The 13,377-nt window shown below is 37.8% G+C and overlaps 1 protein-coding gene across 13 annotated transcripts in view; it reads right to left on the bottom strand.

The window, feature by feature from the left end:
• prom1a (prominin 1a) overlaps positions 1-12,285 on the bottom strand; it is an 89,661-nt gene extending 77,376 nt beyond the window's left edge. For 6 of the 13 annotated variants that reach the window (XR_013210336.1, XR_013210339.1, XR_013210337.1 and 3 more), the window contains exon 1: positions 11,782-12,164. Coding sequence is in view for 4 of the 13 variants with exons in the window: in XM_077247695.1 (XP_077103810.1) it covers positions 11,782-12,013 (232 nt within the window). In the remaining 9 variants the exon portion in view is untranslated. Of the gene's footprint in view, positions 1-11,781 lie in introns of all 13 variants that reach the window. The other 7 variants (XR_013210335.1, XR_013210341.1, XR_013210343.1 and 4 more) reach the window with 5 other exon arrangements.
• Positions 12,286-13,377: the final 1,092 nt, after the last annotated feature.

The raw sequence follows: 13,377 nt of genomic DNA, 5'->3' as shown, positions 1-13,377 counted from the left end.
GTACCTCTCAACTTCACGCACAATCTCAGGCTCCTTCCCCTCCAGCAAGGTGACGTTTCACGTCCCTAAAGCTAGTTTCCGTGTCCAGGGATTTGGTTGTCGAGGTCCCCAACTTCGACTGCCACCCGATCCACTTTGCACCGACCCTATACGGCCCCCCCTGCAGGTGGTGAGCCATGGGGGGAGGCCCGGCCACCAGGCGCTCGCATACAAGCCCCAACCCCGGGCCTGCGTAAGCTAATATTCAAGAAATCTGAACAAAGACAATTCTTCCACATACAATTGATTTTCTGAATAAGGGGATTTACATTTATATCCGTCAAACTAAATTAATGCCAAACATGCGTGCAACGTTACGTGACATAGGCATAAGAAATATTTTTTCCCCCATTATTCTCGAGGCTCTAATACAACCACAAGAGAATAATGTGAAAGAACACGTATATCACTTCTCTCTTATTATTCTCTCTTTTCCTTTCCTTATCATTTCACATTCTCTTTTGTCTCTCTCCTTTTTTCATATCACGTATGCTCATTTTAGCTTTTCTTTCTCATTATTTTACACCATTACCACTCTCACTTACAGTCTATATAATCCTATCAGCCATCTCACTGTGCCCATGAATAACCCCTCTGGATTTTCCCAGAAGCCCTAGTGACGTAGCTTTAGAGCCACCCTTTCCTCTATTCCCAGCTGCGATGCCCTCTCACCCTTTCAGATGCACTGCAACTCCCTGACCTCATGTTCATGACATTCTAGTGTTACCTGGAAATGTCCCAGTATGCTTACATTCTGTTAACCAGTTATTGAAGGCCACTTTGCAGGCGTCACCTCATAAAGAGGATTTCTTGCCTCGGTTTTGATTAAAGTGGTCATATGATGAGGAATATTGGGTGTATCACGCCTATTCGGTGATCAGATATTTTATATTCCTAAACTAGAAAAAAGAACAAAAATAGAGTAAAACGTAAAAATGTGAAATGAAATGTGAAATGTATGAAAATCCAAACTTTTGGCTGAATGTAGTACCTGCTGTTATACATATGCTTCTGAAAATCCCAATATTAAAAAAGAGAAGCTGAAATGACCCCCATTTAATTTTAAGGGTCAAAAAAGGGGTAGGCAATTGGATAAAGGGGTAGGATATCTTAAAGGGTTCTTTTAAAATTATTTAAGTATTTTTTTCTCTGAAGTCCATGAGATGGGTTGGTCATCAAAACTTGCTAAACATTAATTCAATTTGTTGTTAAGAGGATAAAACTGAAGTTTGTCAAAGGGTTACTTCACCCAAAAATGAAAATTCTGTTATTAGGCTAATTACTCAACCTCATGTCGTTCCAAACCCGCAAGATCTTCGTTCATCTTTGGAACACGAATTAAGATCTTTTTGATGAAATCCGAGAGCTTTCTGAACCATCCATAGGCAGCAACGTATTTGCCACTTTCAAGGCCCAGAAAGGTAGTAAAGACATTGTTAAAATAGTCCATGTGACTACAGTGGTTCAATTCAATCTTAATTTTATAAAGTGACGAGGATATTTAGTGCCCAAAAAATAAAAATAAAAAAATAATGACTTTATTCAACAATTTCTTATCTTCCATGTCAGTCTCTGATGATGTTCACGTAGTAAACACTGCAGCGTTTCAGGTTTCTACGTCAGAACCTCCTGCGTCAGCATCACACGCATGGGTCGTTTTTTTTGTACACTAAAATTAGGTTGAACCACTGTAGTTACATGGACTATTTTAAAGATGTCTTTACTACGTTTCTGGGATGAGGGTGAGTAATTAATGACAGAATTTTAATTTTGGGTGAACTAACCCTTTAATCTTTTCCTGTTTTGTAATGCATTTCAATAGCATTATAATAATGTATACCATGATGAAATTATTGTGATATGAAAATTTGATACCGTCACATGTCTAGTAATGACCAACCCTATATTCACGGATTCAGAGAAAAGACTAATAATAATAATTTAAAAAATATGTGATAAGACACCTTCAAGATTTGAACAAACCTTTTGGATGATGCAAAAATGTTTTGAATGGTCTGTCTTTGCTAAGACTTTTGTATCTCTGGATGCCTAAATAGCTCCTTTGACTTGGCTAAATGTGGTTGTATAATCGAGGGCAGTATAGCTCAGGATCACTGCCAGTCTTTCATTACACTCTCTCTCAGTTTAAGCTTTTGTTTCCCTCTCTAGAGGGAGAAATCCAACCCACACAACATGCTGGAGAGAGAAAGTAACTGTGTGTATGTGTGCAGCTCTTCTAAAAATAAGTATTTCATTCAGAGGCTACAGCAATCCCACTTTCTTCTCAAAAATCCTGCAGAACAGAACACCTGATGGGTTCACTGTCTGACATCCCATAATGCCATGCTAACATGAGGCATTGGAGGAAAACGCTCACTGGAGTTTAAATGTAAATGCGATCATCACATTAGCAGCAGGAGCAGTTTAGTTATGACAGTCTGAATCTGAGGCGCTCCAGAGAGGCTTAGCATCAACACACAAACATTACTAATGTGGGCTACACAAATACAGAGGTTCCCATCCCACAACATATTTGGACACTAAAACACACTCTGTATGAATTTAATTGCACAGATAACACAATATCAAACCAAATGGTGTCTGTAAACAAAATAACTTTTTTCAGTGTTGTGGGTAATGCAAGTTACGTAACCAGATTATTTTTTCAAATAACTAGTAAAGTAATGCATTCATTTTAAATTTACAACAAAAGTTACTGTTTAAATTTGAAAGTGAATGATTGTAAACATGTCGGTTATTGTAGTTCTAGACTAAATGTAAACATTTACTCCTCTCACTTGCATAAAACAGATTCAGTATTACTCAAAACAAATACTGTTTTGTGCAAGTGAGAGGAGTAAATGTTTAGAACTACAATAACCAACATGTTTACACGGCACACAAACATTCAAACAGTAACTTTTGTTGTAAATTTAAACAGTGAAATGCAAACTCAGAACATTACACAAACCTGTAATAAATATGGTAAATAACTAAAAATATTTTATGCATTTAATCTCTTTATTAACCAATATCTTCGCTGCTGACCTACGATAATCCAATTCAAACATACTAATAAGCAAAAATGAATTAAACATCACATTTGTGTTTGGTTTGTTTGAGCTGCACCCTCTACTGTACAGGCGTGAAGGCCAGGCCAAATTTAGACAAAAATAAAATGGATTTCCCCCATTCTAATAGCCTACATATAGTTCAGTATGGTAGCTACATTAGTTTTCACTTTAGACAGTCATAATTTATCTGTTGTTGAGAAGCGAACATACAGTATGACCACTCATGACCTGCTCATCATTATGCAATCAGTCTTTGAGATTCACACACCACAGATGCCTATAGCCACACTCTCAATGTGGCTCAATGGCTACAAACAGTTTGAAATCCTCTTAAAGTGTTCTTGTGAATTGGCTTTCAACCAGAACCCCAGGTAAAGCACACCAAAGGTGACAGAGTGTGTGCGGGTGTGTCTATCTACAGAGCAGGAGGGCAAGATTTAGGGCAGCTACAAGCCCTGCAGCGCTTAAGCACATCCAGACAGGAGCATATCAGCTCTCAGATAAGGGACTACATGCTGCAAATAACCCTTTTGCTTATAACGTCTAAGCCAGGAGCTATAAGCATGTCCAGGCGGAATCAGCATATTTATTCTGCGCTGATTTTGGGGGGAAATCTGCCAGTCTGTGGAATGTATTTAAATTAGGTAACATTATCAGTTGGTAGCCGGAAGCATTAGTAAAATATATTTCCTAATCTGCTATTAAAAATCTTTAATATTTAACAATTTTTTAATAAGATGTCAAAGATAAATCAAAGATGTGACCAAAAAATTTAAAAAAAACGTCATCCTCATCTATACACACTTATAAAAAAAAAAGATTCAGCTGCCTGCTATATGAAATTGATAAATTGACGATCTACTGATAATAACATTTGGGCTGGAACCAATGAGGCGATAATTATTTTCATATTATGGCTATTAACTGATAAAAGACGAGATTAAAATTCTATACAAGTTTGTCTAAACGGATTGAAAATAAGAACACTATAAAGAAACCTTTAAATGCCTCTGGTGCAACAGATGACAAAACTCACGGTTCTGATCATATTATGTTTTTTGAGTAACTGATTACAGCTTCTTAAATTTTGCACTCGAATCCGAGGCCCCCACCGCTGGAAGTTGTAATTCTAATTGAAAGAGACACTGACAGTTTTTTCATGTTTAATACCATAACGCTGCCTGCTTTTAAACAATCTATTGCTTCACGAGTTTGTACTTACATATAATAAGATATAGTATAAAATACAATAAAATAAAATACACTTCGCAGTGAGTATATCGGGGCCTTCAAGTCATTCAGTCGTTTATTCAACAGATTCATTCAAATTTCTGATTCATTCAGGAACGAAGCAATGACCGTCTTTATGAATGGGTCACTGAATCAATGGCTCACTCGATGAGTTAAAAATCGTGGATTCATTCAGTAATGCATCACTCGTGTGTGTTGCTCGGAGATGCACAACAGTTCTGCTGTGGTTTTGTTTGGTACCATTTTCATTGGCGAAATTTAGCAAAAACATACGAGATTGTATCACATTTTCAATATCACATTTGCAGACATTTGGGAAAAAACAGCACTCTTGCTTGTGTGACATTGCCAAACTATATAATATGATACATATATAAGACAAAAAACCATACAGCTGCATTTTTTTTTGTCTGGGCTGGGGCAGGGTGCGTTAAAAGCATTAATAATTTTAACAATTCTTTTTATTCTTATTATTAATCACATCAAATTAACCTGTTAAATCGATAGCCCTAGTTTTGATACATTGGAACTCTATTTTACCATTATAATTTTTAAACAATTATTAACAAAATTAAATGCAAATTAACATTTTGTTTGACACTTGATATATCTAATTTTTAATAAAATTCCTTAAAATCTATTTTTCAAAAAACATTACATTCATAGCATTTCCGTGAGCAAACTAACTAACTAGCTCTCAAAATGAACCAATCACTTCGAAAAGCTTTCATTGATTGATGAGCTACAAACAATGCAAAACAGTGCCAAATTAGAAGATTTTGCCCTAACATTTATGCATTTGGTAGGCGCTTTTATCCAAAGCGACATGTTCAACTCTATCCGTTCAAGCATTCCCTGGGAATCGAACTCATGACCTAGCACCATGTTGCTAGCACCAATATGCTACTGAAACACCAACATTATTTCAGGAAACAGAGAAATTATCAAGCACGTTACTGGAAACCAAAAATAAGGTGTTTTATTAAGAACATTTTTAGAATATTGTTAGGATGCCAGCTCATTTTGATAATGCTGACAGTTGGGCACTGGGTTTACTGGAGCTCATGCTGGGTTAAAGATGCCCCAGGAAATCCAGTGACATGTGCCAGTCCCTAGAGCACCACAGTCATGCTGGAGTCATAAGAACACGTGACAAATCACACGCTCCCAACATCTCCAACTTCCTCCTCAAACATCAATAATGCTCACTACATTCAAATATGTGGGATATATTTCACAGCTGCTCGTAAAATAACAACCATAGTCTGGCACACACCCACTGTAATTTGAATGTATGAATATGATTTATTACATGTCTATTTGAAGGTTTCTCTTTCTCTAGTTTGAGCATGTTTCCCCAATACTACGTTCGTTGCACTGGCTGCCAGTTTGTTACAAAATTGATTTTAAAATTCTGCTTTTTGATTTTAAAGCCATGAATGGATTAGCTCCAAACTATCTCTCTGATCTTTTGAAATTAAATAACTCTGCTAGATCATTGAGGTCATCTCAACAAAGACTGTTGATGGCTCTGAGATCTAGACTTAAGACGAGAGGTGACTGTGCATTTTCTGTTGTTGCTCCAAAATTGTGGAATAGTCTTCCTCTATCCCTAAGACTAGTATTTACAGAGTCTGTTTTTAAATCTAAGTTAAAAACCTAACTCTTTTCACAGGCTTACAACTGTCCTTGATTTTAATGTTGAATTTTCAATTTGGTGGTTCCGATGTAAACTCCCTTTATCATTTTTTTGTGTGGTTTTTCTAGTTTTTTAGATATTTATCCTCTTGTACAGCACACTGGCCAACTACTGTAGCTATTAATTTGCTATATAAATAAAAGTTGATTGATTGATATTCTGAATTAAACATTCCACTCATTTGGATTTGTGTACATGTCCCTAGCATCAGAATTGAATATATTTGTAATGACTGTCTCTTGTTTATCTTTATTTTTTATGCAACCTCGAAAAACAACAGCAACCGCCTTTAAATATGAATCCTTTTGAAGAGTTTTGGACATGAATATGTATGGGAGGGCTTGCTGAGTGGAGGCAAGGAAGAGAAAGAATGGAGGTCAAGCAGAATGAGATAACTGGGGTATGGAAAGATGGAAAGGGAGCAATAGAGAGGAAAAAGTTCAATTTCATTTCGCCTCAGCCTCAGTGAGTGTCGTAACTGCCTCTCGAGATGTAGAGGAGCAAGAGGGAGCACAGCAAGCTGGCGGCCATCTGCCATCAACACTGCGGCTTCATCCTTCAGCAACCCTGCTGGGTGAATTTTTCAAAAATATGTCTATTAATTTTTATTTTTTTTGTTTTGTTTTACTTTGAGCATGCAAAATTTCTTCGGACACTGCAACAGTTGTGATATCATATGACGTCACAAACATGAATTCAACATATAACAATTAGTGATACATTCAAAATTTTACTGCACAAATATATACGTTTCAATCAATTATGATAGCCCTGGTAGAAGCACTTTTGCATACTTCCTTGCATGAAAAACAATAAATTAGTCTTGGTTGTCCTGTGGTTAAACAAGGATCTGTTAACATCTACTAAAGCACTGCTCTTCTTGCAGAAAGCACTGGCTATTCGCACCTTGTATAACACTACAGCATTCAGACATATGTAGGCCAATGGAAGAAACTTATGTTGCCCTGGCAACTGCCTCTACTGCATATGTCTACTTCTGATGGACTCAGCTCATCACCTGGAATGCTAGATTTGGTATCTGCTATAATCTGAGATGGAGCTCAAGGTGTCCACATTACAAAAGCCCCCTAATGGCATTCATATCCGACTTCTTATACGAAACCTTTTTTTGTGTTTTTTGGGGAAAAAGTAAAAAATAAAAAACAGTAATATTGTGAAATATTGTTAAAATAACCGTTTTCTATTTTGGAGTTGTAGTTGGAATTAAAATAATTTAAAATTTAATATATTAAATTTTAATATATTAAATTTAATAAAATTTAATATATTCCTATGATGGGATGGTATGATGGTGCAACGCAACTTCTTGTCCAGGCCCTGGTTATTTCTAGGCTTGATTACTGCAATGCTCTTCTAGCTGGACTTCCATCATGTGCAACTAAACCCTTACAAATGGTCCAGAATGCTGCTGCTCGTCTTGTCTTCAACGAGCCCAAAAGAGCCCACGTCACTCCGCTGTTCATCTCCCTGCATTGGCTACCACTCGCTGCTCGATTCAAGTTCAAGGCGCTGACACTTGCTTACAGATTGTCCACCGGCTCAGCTCCCTCCTACTTTCACTCGCTCCTACGGGTCTACATCCCTACCAGAAGCCTACGATCGGCCAAGGAGCGACGGCTCGTGGTGCCTTCACAGCGAGGCACAAAATCACTGTCCAGAACATTTTCATTCACGGTTCCATGCTGGTGGAATGACCTATCCACCCTCGTCCGGAATGCAGAATCCCTGACAACATTCAAAAGACAACTGAAAACTCATCTCTTCCGTGAGCACTTAACATAGAAAAAAAAAAGAAATCTTCGCTTGTCTGGTTTATGCTACTCTGAGCAATGTTTGAACTTTGTATTCTGAGCACTTCTTGCGTTGTTTTTGCCTCTCCATGATAGGGATGGGACGGTATGAAAATTTCATATCACGATTATAGTGACCGAAATTATCGTGATTATCAATATTATCACTGTTTTGTTAAAACAAGATGAAACTGTTAAAAAAGAACTGATGCTCACACTGAAAACATTTCAACAAGTTTAATATTTGAGAATCAACAAACAACAAATAAAACAAGCAGCTCTATGCACTTTTTAAAGCAAGATTCTATTCTGCGGCATTTTGATTTTCTTCCTTATAATGACCGTCGTCAATAGCAACATATTATAACAGCGCACATCCATGTATCACAACGGACACGCGTTCTCATTTCATTCAAATACAACTTGTCACCTTGCGTCTCCGTTTTTGATTGTATTGAAAATGAAATCAGAGTTGATTTATTGTTTACAGAATTTGATAATATTGTTGTGATCATATTGTCTGGACGAGTTTTGTACGCTAAATGGATTTAACAGCTAAGAATAGAGAAATTAATCTCTATTCAATAATTATGTGGTAAAAAAAAAAATCGTACAATGAATATACATTATTATCTCTTAAATGTCACTCTTAATAGTCTTGTTTGAACTTATTAGTTTGACTTTGGCTCAAAGCCACTTGCTGCGAACTTTTCTTAGCGAAAGCTTCAAGTTTATTTCAAGTGAGTGAGATAAAATATGTCAACTCAAAACAACATTTTGTGCCCAATTATTTCCCAGACGTAGTTTTAGTATTGAGATCAAAGTTAACTTGCCATGCGTTCGCTACAACAGTGGATGCATGGTCACACAAGACGACTCGGCAGATTTGAAGTGTTTACCTCTATCACTGTGACTTTTTTGTGCATGTTCTGCAGACAGAGTGACCATCCTCGATTAAATTTCCCTCAGGATTTTTGTAAATGCCAAAATACGACCACACCTCAGATTTGGTCCTCTTAAAAGGCTGAAAAATCTCCCGAACACGGTCACTGCCTTCCGCCATTCCTTCTCGAATAAAAAAAAAACCCAACATTGCGCGCCTGTTGCTGGCTGGACAGGATTTATAGTGAGTTATTAAAATCGCGATAATCAAACACGGTTTTAATGATAATTGAATTCTAAACGATATTACTAACCGTCAGTACATTTTATCGTGGTTTATAGTGAAACCGGTAATCGTCCCATCCCTACTCCATGATGACTCGCTTGGTTTAATCCTCAAATGTAAGTCGCTTTGGATAAAAGCGTCTGCTAAATGACTAAATGTAAATGGTATAAGCTGAATTTTCAGCATCATTACTCGATTCTTCAGTGTCACATGATCCTTCAGAAATCATTCTAAAATTATGCTGATTTGCTGCTCAAGAAATATTTCTTATTATTATCAATTTTGAAAGCAGTTGTGCTGCTTAATATTTTTTTAGAAACCGTGATACACTTGTTAAGGATTCTTTGATGAGTAATAAAAAAAAAGATTTTTGTCTTTACTGTCACTTTTGATCCTTGCTGAATAAAACATTTCTTTCAAAAAGAGAGAAAAATTAAATCTAACTGACTCCAAACTTAAGCCGGACTCAGACTACAGGAGTTTTTAAATTGTAAAATATGGAGAATCTTCACAGATTTTTTTTCAAATCTCAAACCTGCACACACTACAAGATTTGAAAATCGTGCCACATCACACACTACAAGATATTGTTAAGATGATCATGCCAGGTTTAACACCTCAAGTGATCTCACGGGGAAGCTGATTTAAACAAAATGGATATACTGTGTCGTGGCAAATTGCTGTAGACATTGTATAAGGAGACATTATAAAGGCAGTTGTGTTGTTGCCACATTTGGACCAGCCGTTCCTCCATCTCCGTTGTCCACTGGACCCGTGCAGCTGCTTGTTTTTTCATGGTTGCCATTTCAAAAGTTTTGTCGCGTATCCTTGTACACTTTTCTCTTATTGGCTATAGTGGAAGGAAGCACTAACGTAATCAGTCGTATTCATCCTGATTTGAAATCCTAAATATCAAACGCATCAATCGGAACCGATTGATGCCCTGGACGCGATTTCGGGAGGGGTAAATTGGGCATAAATCGGCCCAAAACTCCTGTAGTCTGAACCCAGCTTTACACGACCAGTGGCAGATGTGGGAAATGTTTGATAAACCTGTACAGAAACAATCATCACTTTAACATTCATTTGGTGACACTAGTGCTATTAAAATTAAACATCATCTTAAAAGACAAAATTTTGCTTTGAAGAGCAAAATGAGATACAGCCCAAGGCTCAGGGAACAGAGAGAGACCAAAGGTGGCAGTCATGACAGCCAGGTCAATGTCTGAGAACAAAGAGATCCTAAGTGCTCCCTAATATATTTCCTGGCAATATAACTCTGCGAAACCAGAGACCTTCACACAGAGCAATTAATAGGCCATTACCAAACCATCGTCCCCCAGCACGCTTTGATCTTACGAGTAGTTTTGTAGGTCTAAAGACACTGTTTCTTTTGAAGGAGACGGGGTTACCATCACACATCAGTGTCCTTACTTTCACTTGTCAAAGTCCATTCAGATTTAAGGATCAAAGGATTTGAACATGTCTGTCTAGGTGTGACGTGACCAGACTTCTTAAATCAGCTCTGAAAATCCATGCTAAGAAATGACTTCCCAGACTGGCACAAACATAGTGGCAGAGAACAAATCAAGCAGGATTGGAGTTATGACGAGACTGTCGCAGCTCTACGACTGTCTCTTTACTGCAAATCAAACGCAGCGGGCTGAATTATCATATACTAGAGGCCTGTCAGAGAGCTTTTATCATTCTAATTAATTTGCCGAAAGGCTCCAACTGTGGCTATTTTTATTTGAGAACGAAGGAGGAGAAATGAAAACAAAATGCCGACAGTGTTGCATGCGTTCAGAAGACGTATGCACGGATGACTTAGACCTACTGCTAGAGGGGGGCCATCACTACCAGATGAGAAATGAACAAGCTACAAAAAAAGAAGGAATTATAACCTTGGTGTAGAATTAAATGAAATACAGAGCAGAATGTAGAATAAAACAAGTATAATCCTTGCAAAATTATGCAAGATCTATACACTCTTGAAAATAATGGTTCTTTATTGGCATCTACAGTTCCATGATGAACCTTTAACATCAATGGAATCATTCCATTGGATAAAACGTTCTTTAGTGGAAAGTGGTTCTTCCGATTAAATGTTCTTAATGCTAAGAAAAAAAAGTCAGTCATTTGGCACTTTTATTTAGGCTATAAGAGTGTGGGTTCTTGGTGGCTTCTATTGTTGATTATACCAGCCCTTCCCAACCCTGTTTCTAAAGGATGACCAATAGCACACATTTAGGATGTCTACCTTATCAAGCAACTGATGCAACAACCCAGCTCTTTAGTAAAGTTCTCCAAGATCTACTATGTGTGTGTTTGGGATCCCTCCAGGAACCGGGTTATATCCACCTGTGGCATGCTGGAAAATAAAAGCGCAGCAACATATGGCATTCAAGATTAGCCTTTTAGCTCATTAGGATAGTGACTCACAGGGTCACTCAATCTTAATCTCAAGATTTACCAAATAATGACGAACACAGTGGGGGTGGAGAATATGCCAGACCGGCCACATTCAACCCCTCACACCATTTTTTTGGATATTTACCATGGAGAGAGAAATCACAGGTGACAGCTCTCTCACACTCTACTCATGATATAGATGTTGTTGGAGAAAGTGTGGTACCATATAGAAATAACCTGCTTCAAATTAATTAGTAAGTGAGGGAAACATCAAATTGATTCTTAAAGGTGTCCAGAAGTTCAAGAAAAGCACAGGATTGAGCTCACCTTCAGGAAACGGGTTAGGCTGAACCACATAGAGGAAAGCGTGCATCATGTTAAATAAAATCCCAATGGCCCCAGGCTCGTAATAGGCGACGGTATCGTAAACTCCGGAGGGGACGAAGCCGAAATTCAAAGTTCTCCGCGCTGGAGCAGCAGGAGTGCCGGATTGCCCATCCTGGAGTTCCCCGGACGACAAGCCCCAGCACAGAATAATCAGTCCCGTTTTCCACAGCATGATTAGTTCTATTGTTAAAGCAATTCCAGATGATGGAAGTGGAGTAAATTCTGGTGTACTATGGAAGGACAATCTCGGTGATTGCAGATAAACCGCAGGTCTCAAGTCCTGCTGTCCGGCGAGCGATTCATGATGACCATGGACCCCCGTGGCGAGCGGCTCCTGCAGGTTCACCTCGCGTCTCTCTGTCGGCCAGTCAGTCAGATGCCCCGCTATAATAACACGGCTGGTGAGCGTGAGCCAGTGAGGTGTGAGTGAATACAGACTCGCTCTCACTCGCGCTCGTGCTCCGCCTGCCGGGTGCTAAAGATCAGTGACGCGATGATTTAATTTAGGCAGTTTTCAATCATCTTAACCACTTTCAAAAACTGATGAAACACTTGTGAAAATGTGACTTGTTAAACACCCTTTTGTCCTTAATGGTTCCCTCTATTTTCAGAATACGACACAGCATGTTTAGTTGTTGATATGATTTCAGTTTCATCTTGACATTAAACAAAAGTAGGCTACTGAATTAAATGACTCGAGGGATTTTTTTCTTCTTCATATAGGCTATTTAAATATTTCCAATAGTTCCCCGTCTTTTTTAAAATCTCCCTAATCAAAAAAAGTATGACATCATCCTCTAAGCAACATTTTTTTTGTTAGAAAACAACACAAACATCAGATGTAGGCAAAATTTAACAAAATATGTGATGTTTTGTGGCAGCCTGTTAGATGGGTTGTCTCACTCAACAAAATGTAAACATTATGGTTAAATATCAAAATGAACGTAGTCTAAAATGGCCCCGATATTTCATGCATTATTTTATAGTAAAAGTTCTCTTAATTGCACCAAAACAGCACTGCTATTATAATTCTCTGTGTGGCAACTTAATATGACTTTAAAAATGCAATTAAACAGACTCTGAAAGTTTCCTATTCATTGTGAAGGAAAATCTTAGGCCTATTTATTTTTATTTACAGCAACATTTATAGCCTACATGCATCTTGGTGGAAACATCATAAGTGGAAAAACTAACATCTTCCTTATGACAGAGGCTGAGTACAACATCATCCTGGATCAGCATCTTTTGTTGGTCCCAGAACATTGTTTCCTGTCACACAAGCATAGTCATATATACTGACATTATTAGCCATCTCTGAAATCATGAGGAAAAGGGAGGGTTGATAAAATTATTCTTCAAGCCCTACAATCCGATTTTTATAAAAGGGAATCCAGGCAAAATCTGTCTCCAGAGTTATAAGGTGCTGCACAGGGAATGTGGATGGTATCATAAGCAACACATGGAGGATGTTTATTTCAAACTTCTGAATTTTACCTACTTTCTCAGCTTTTCATGTGTTCGCCAAATAAGTTCACT

This window comes from Siphateles boraxobius, unplaced genomic scaffold (assembly GCF_051911475.1).
Source record: "Siphateles boraxobius isolate OS27281-9 unplaced genomic scaffold, OSU_SipBor_1 3, whole genome shotgun sequence".
Lineage (NCBI taxonomy): Eukaryota > Metazoa > Chordata > Actinopteri > Cypriniformes > Leuciscidae > Siphateles > Siphateles boraxobius.
Note: the sequence above shows the minus strand (reverse complement) of the source record. Positions and strands in the feature narration are given on the sequence as shown.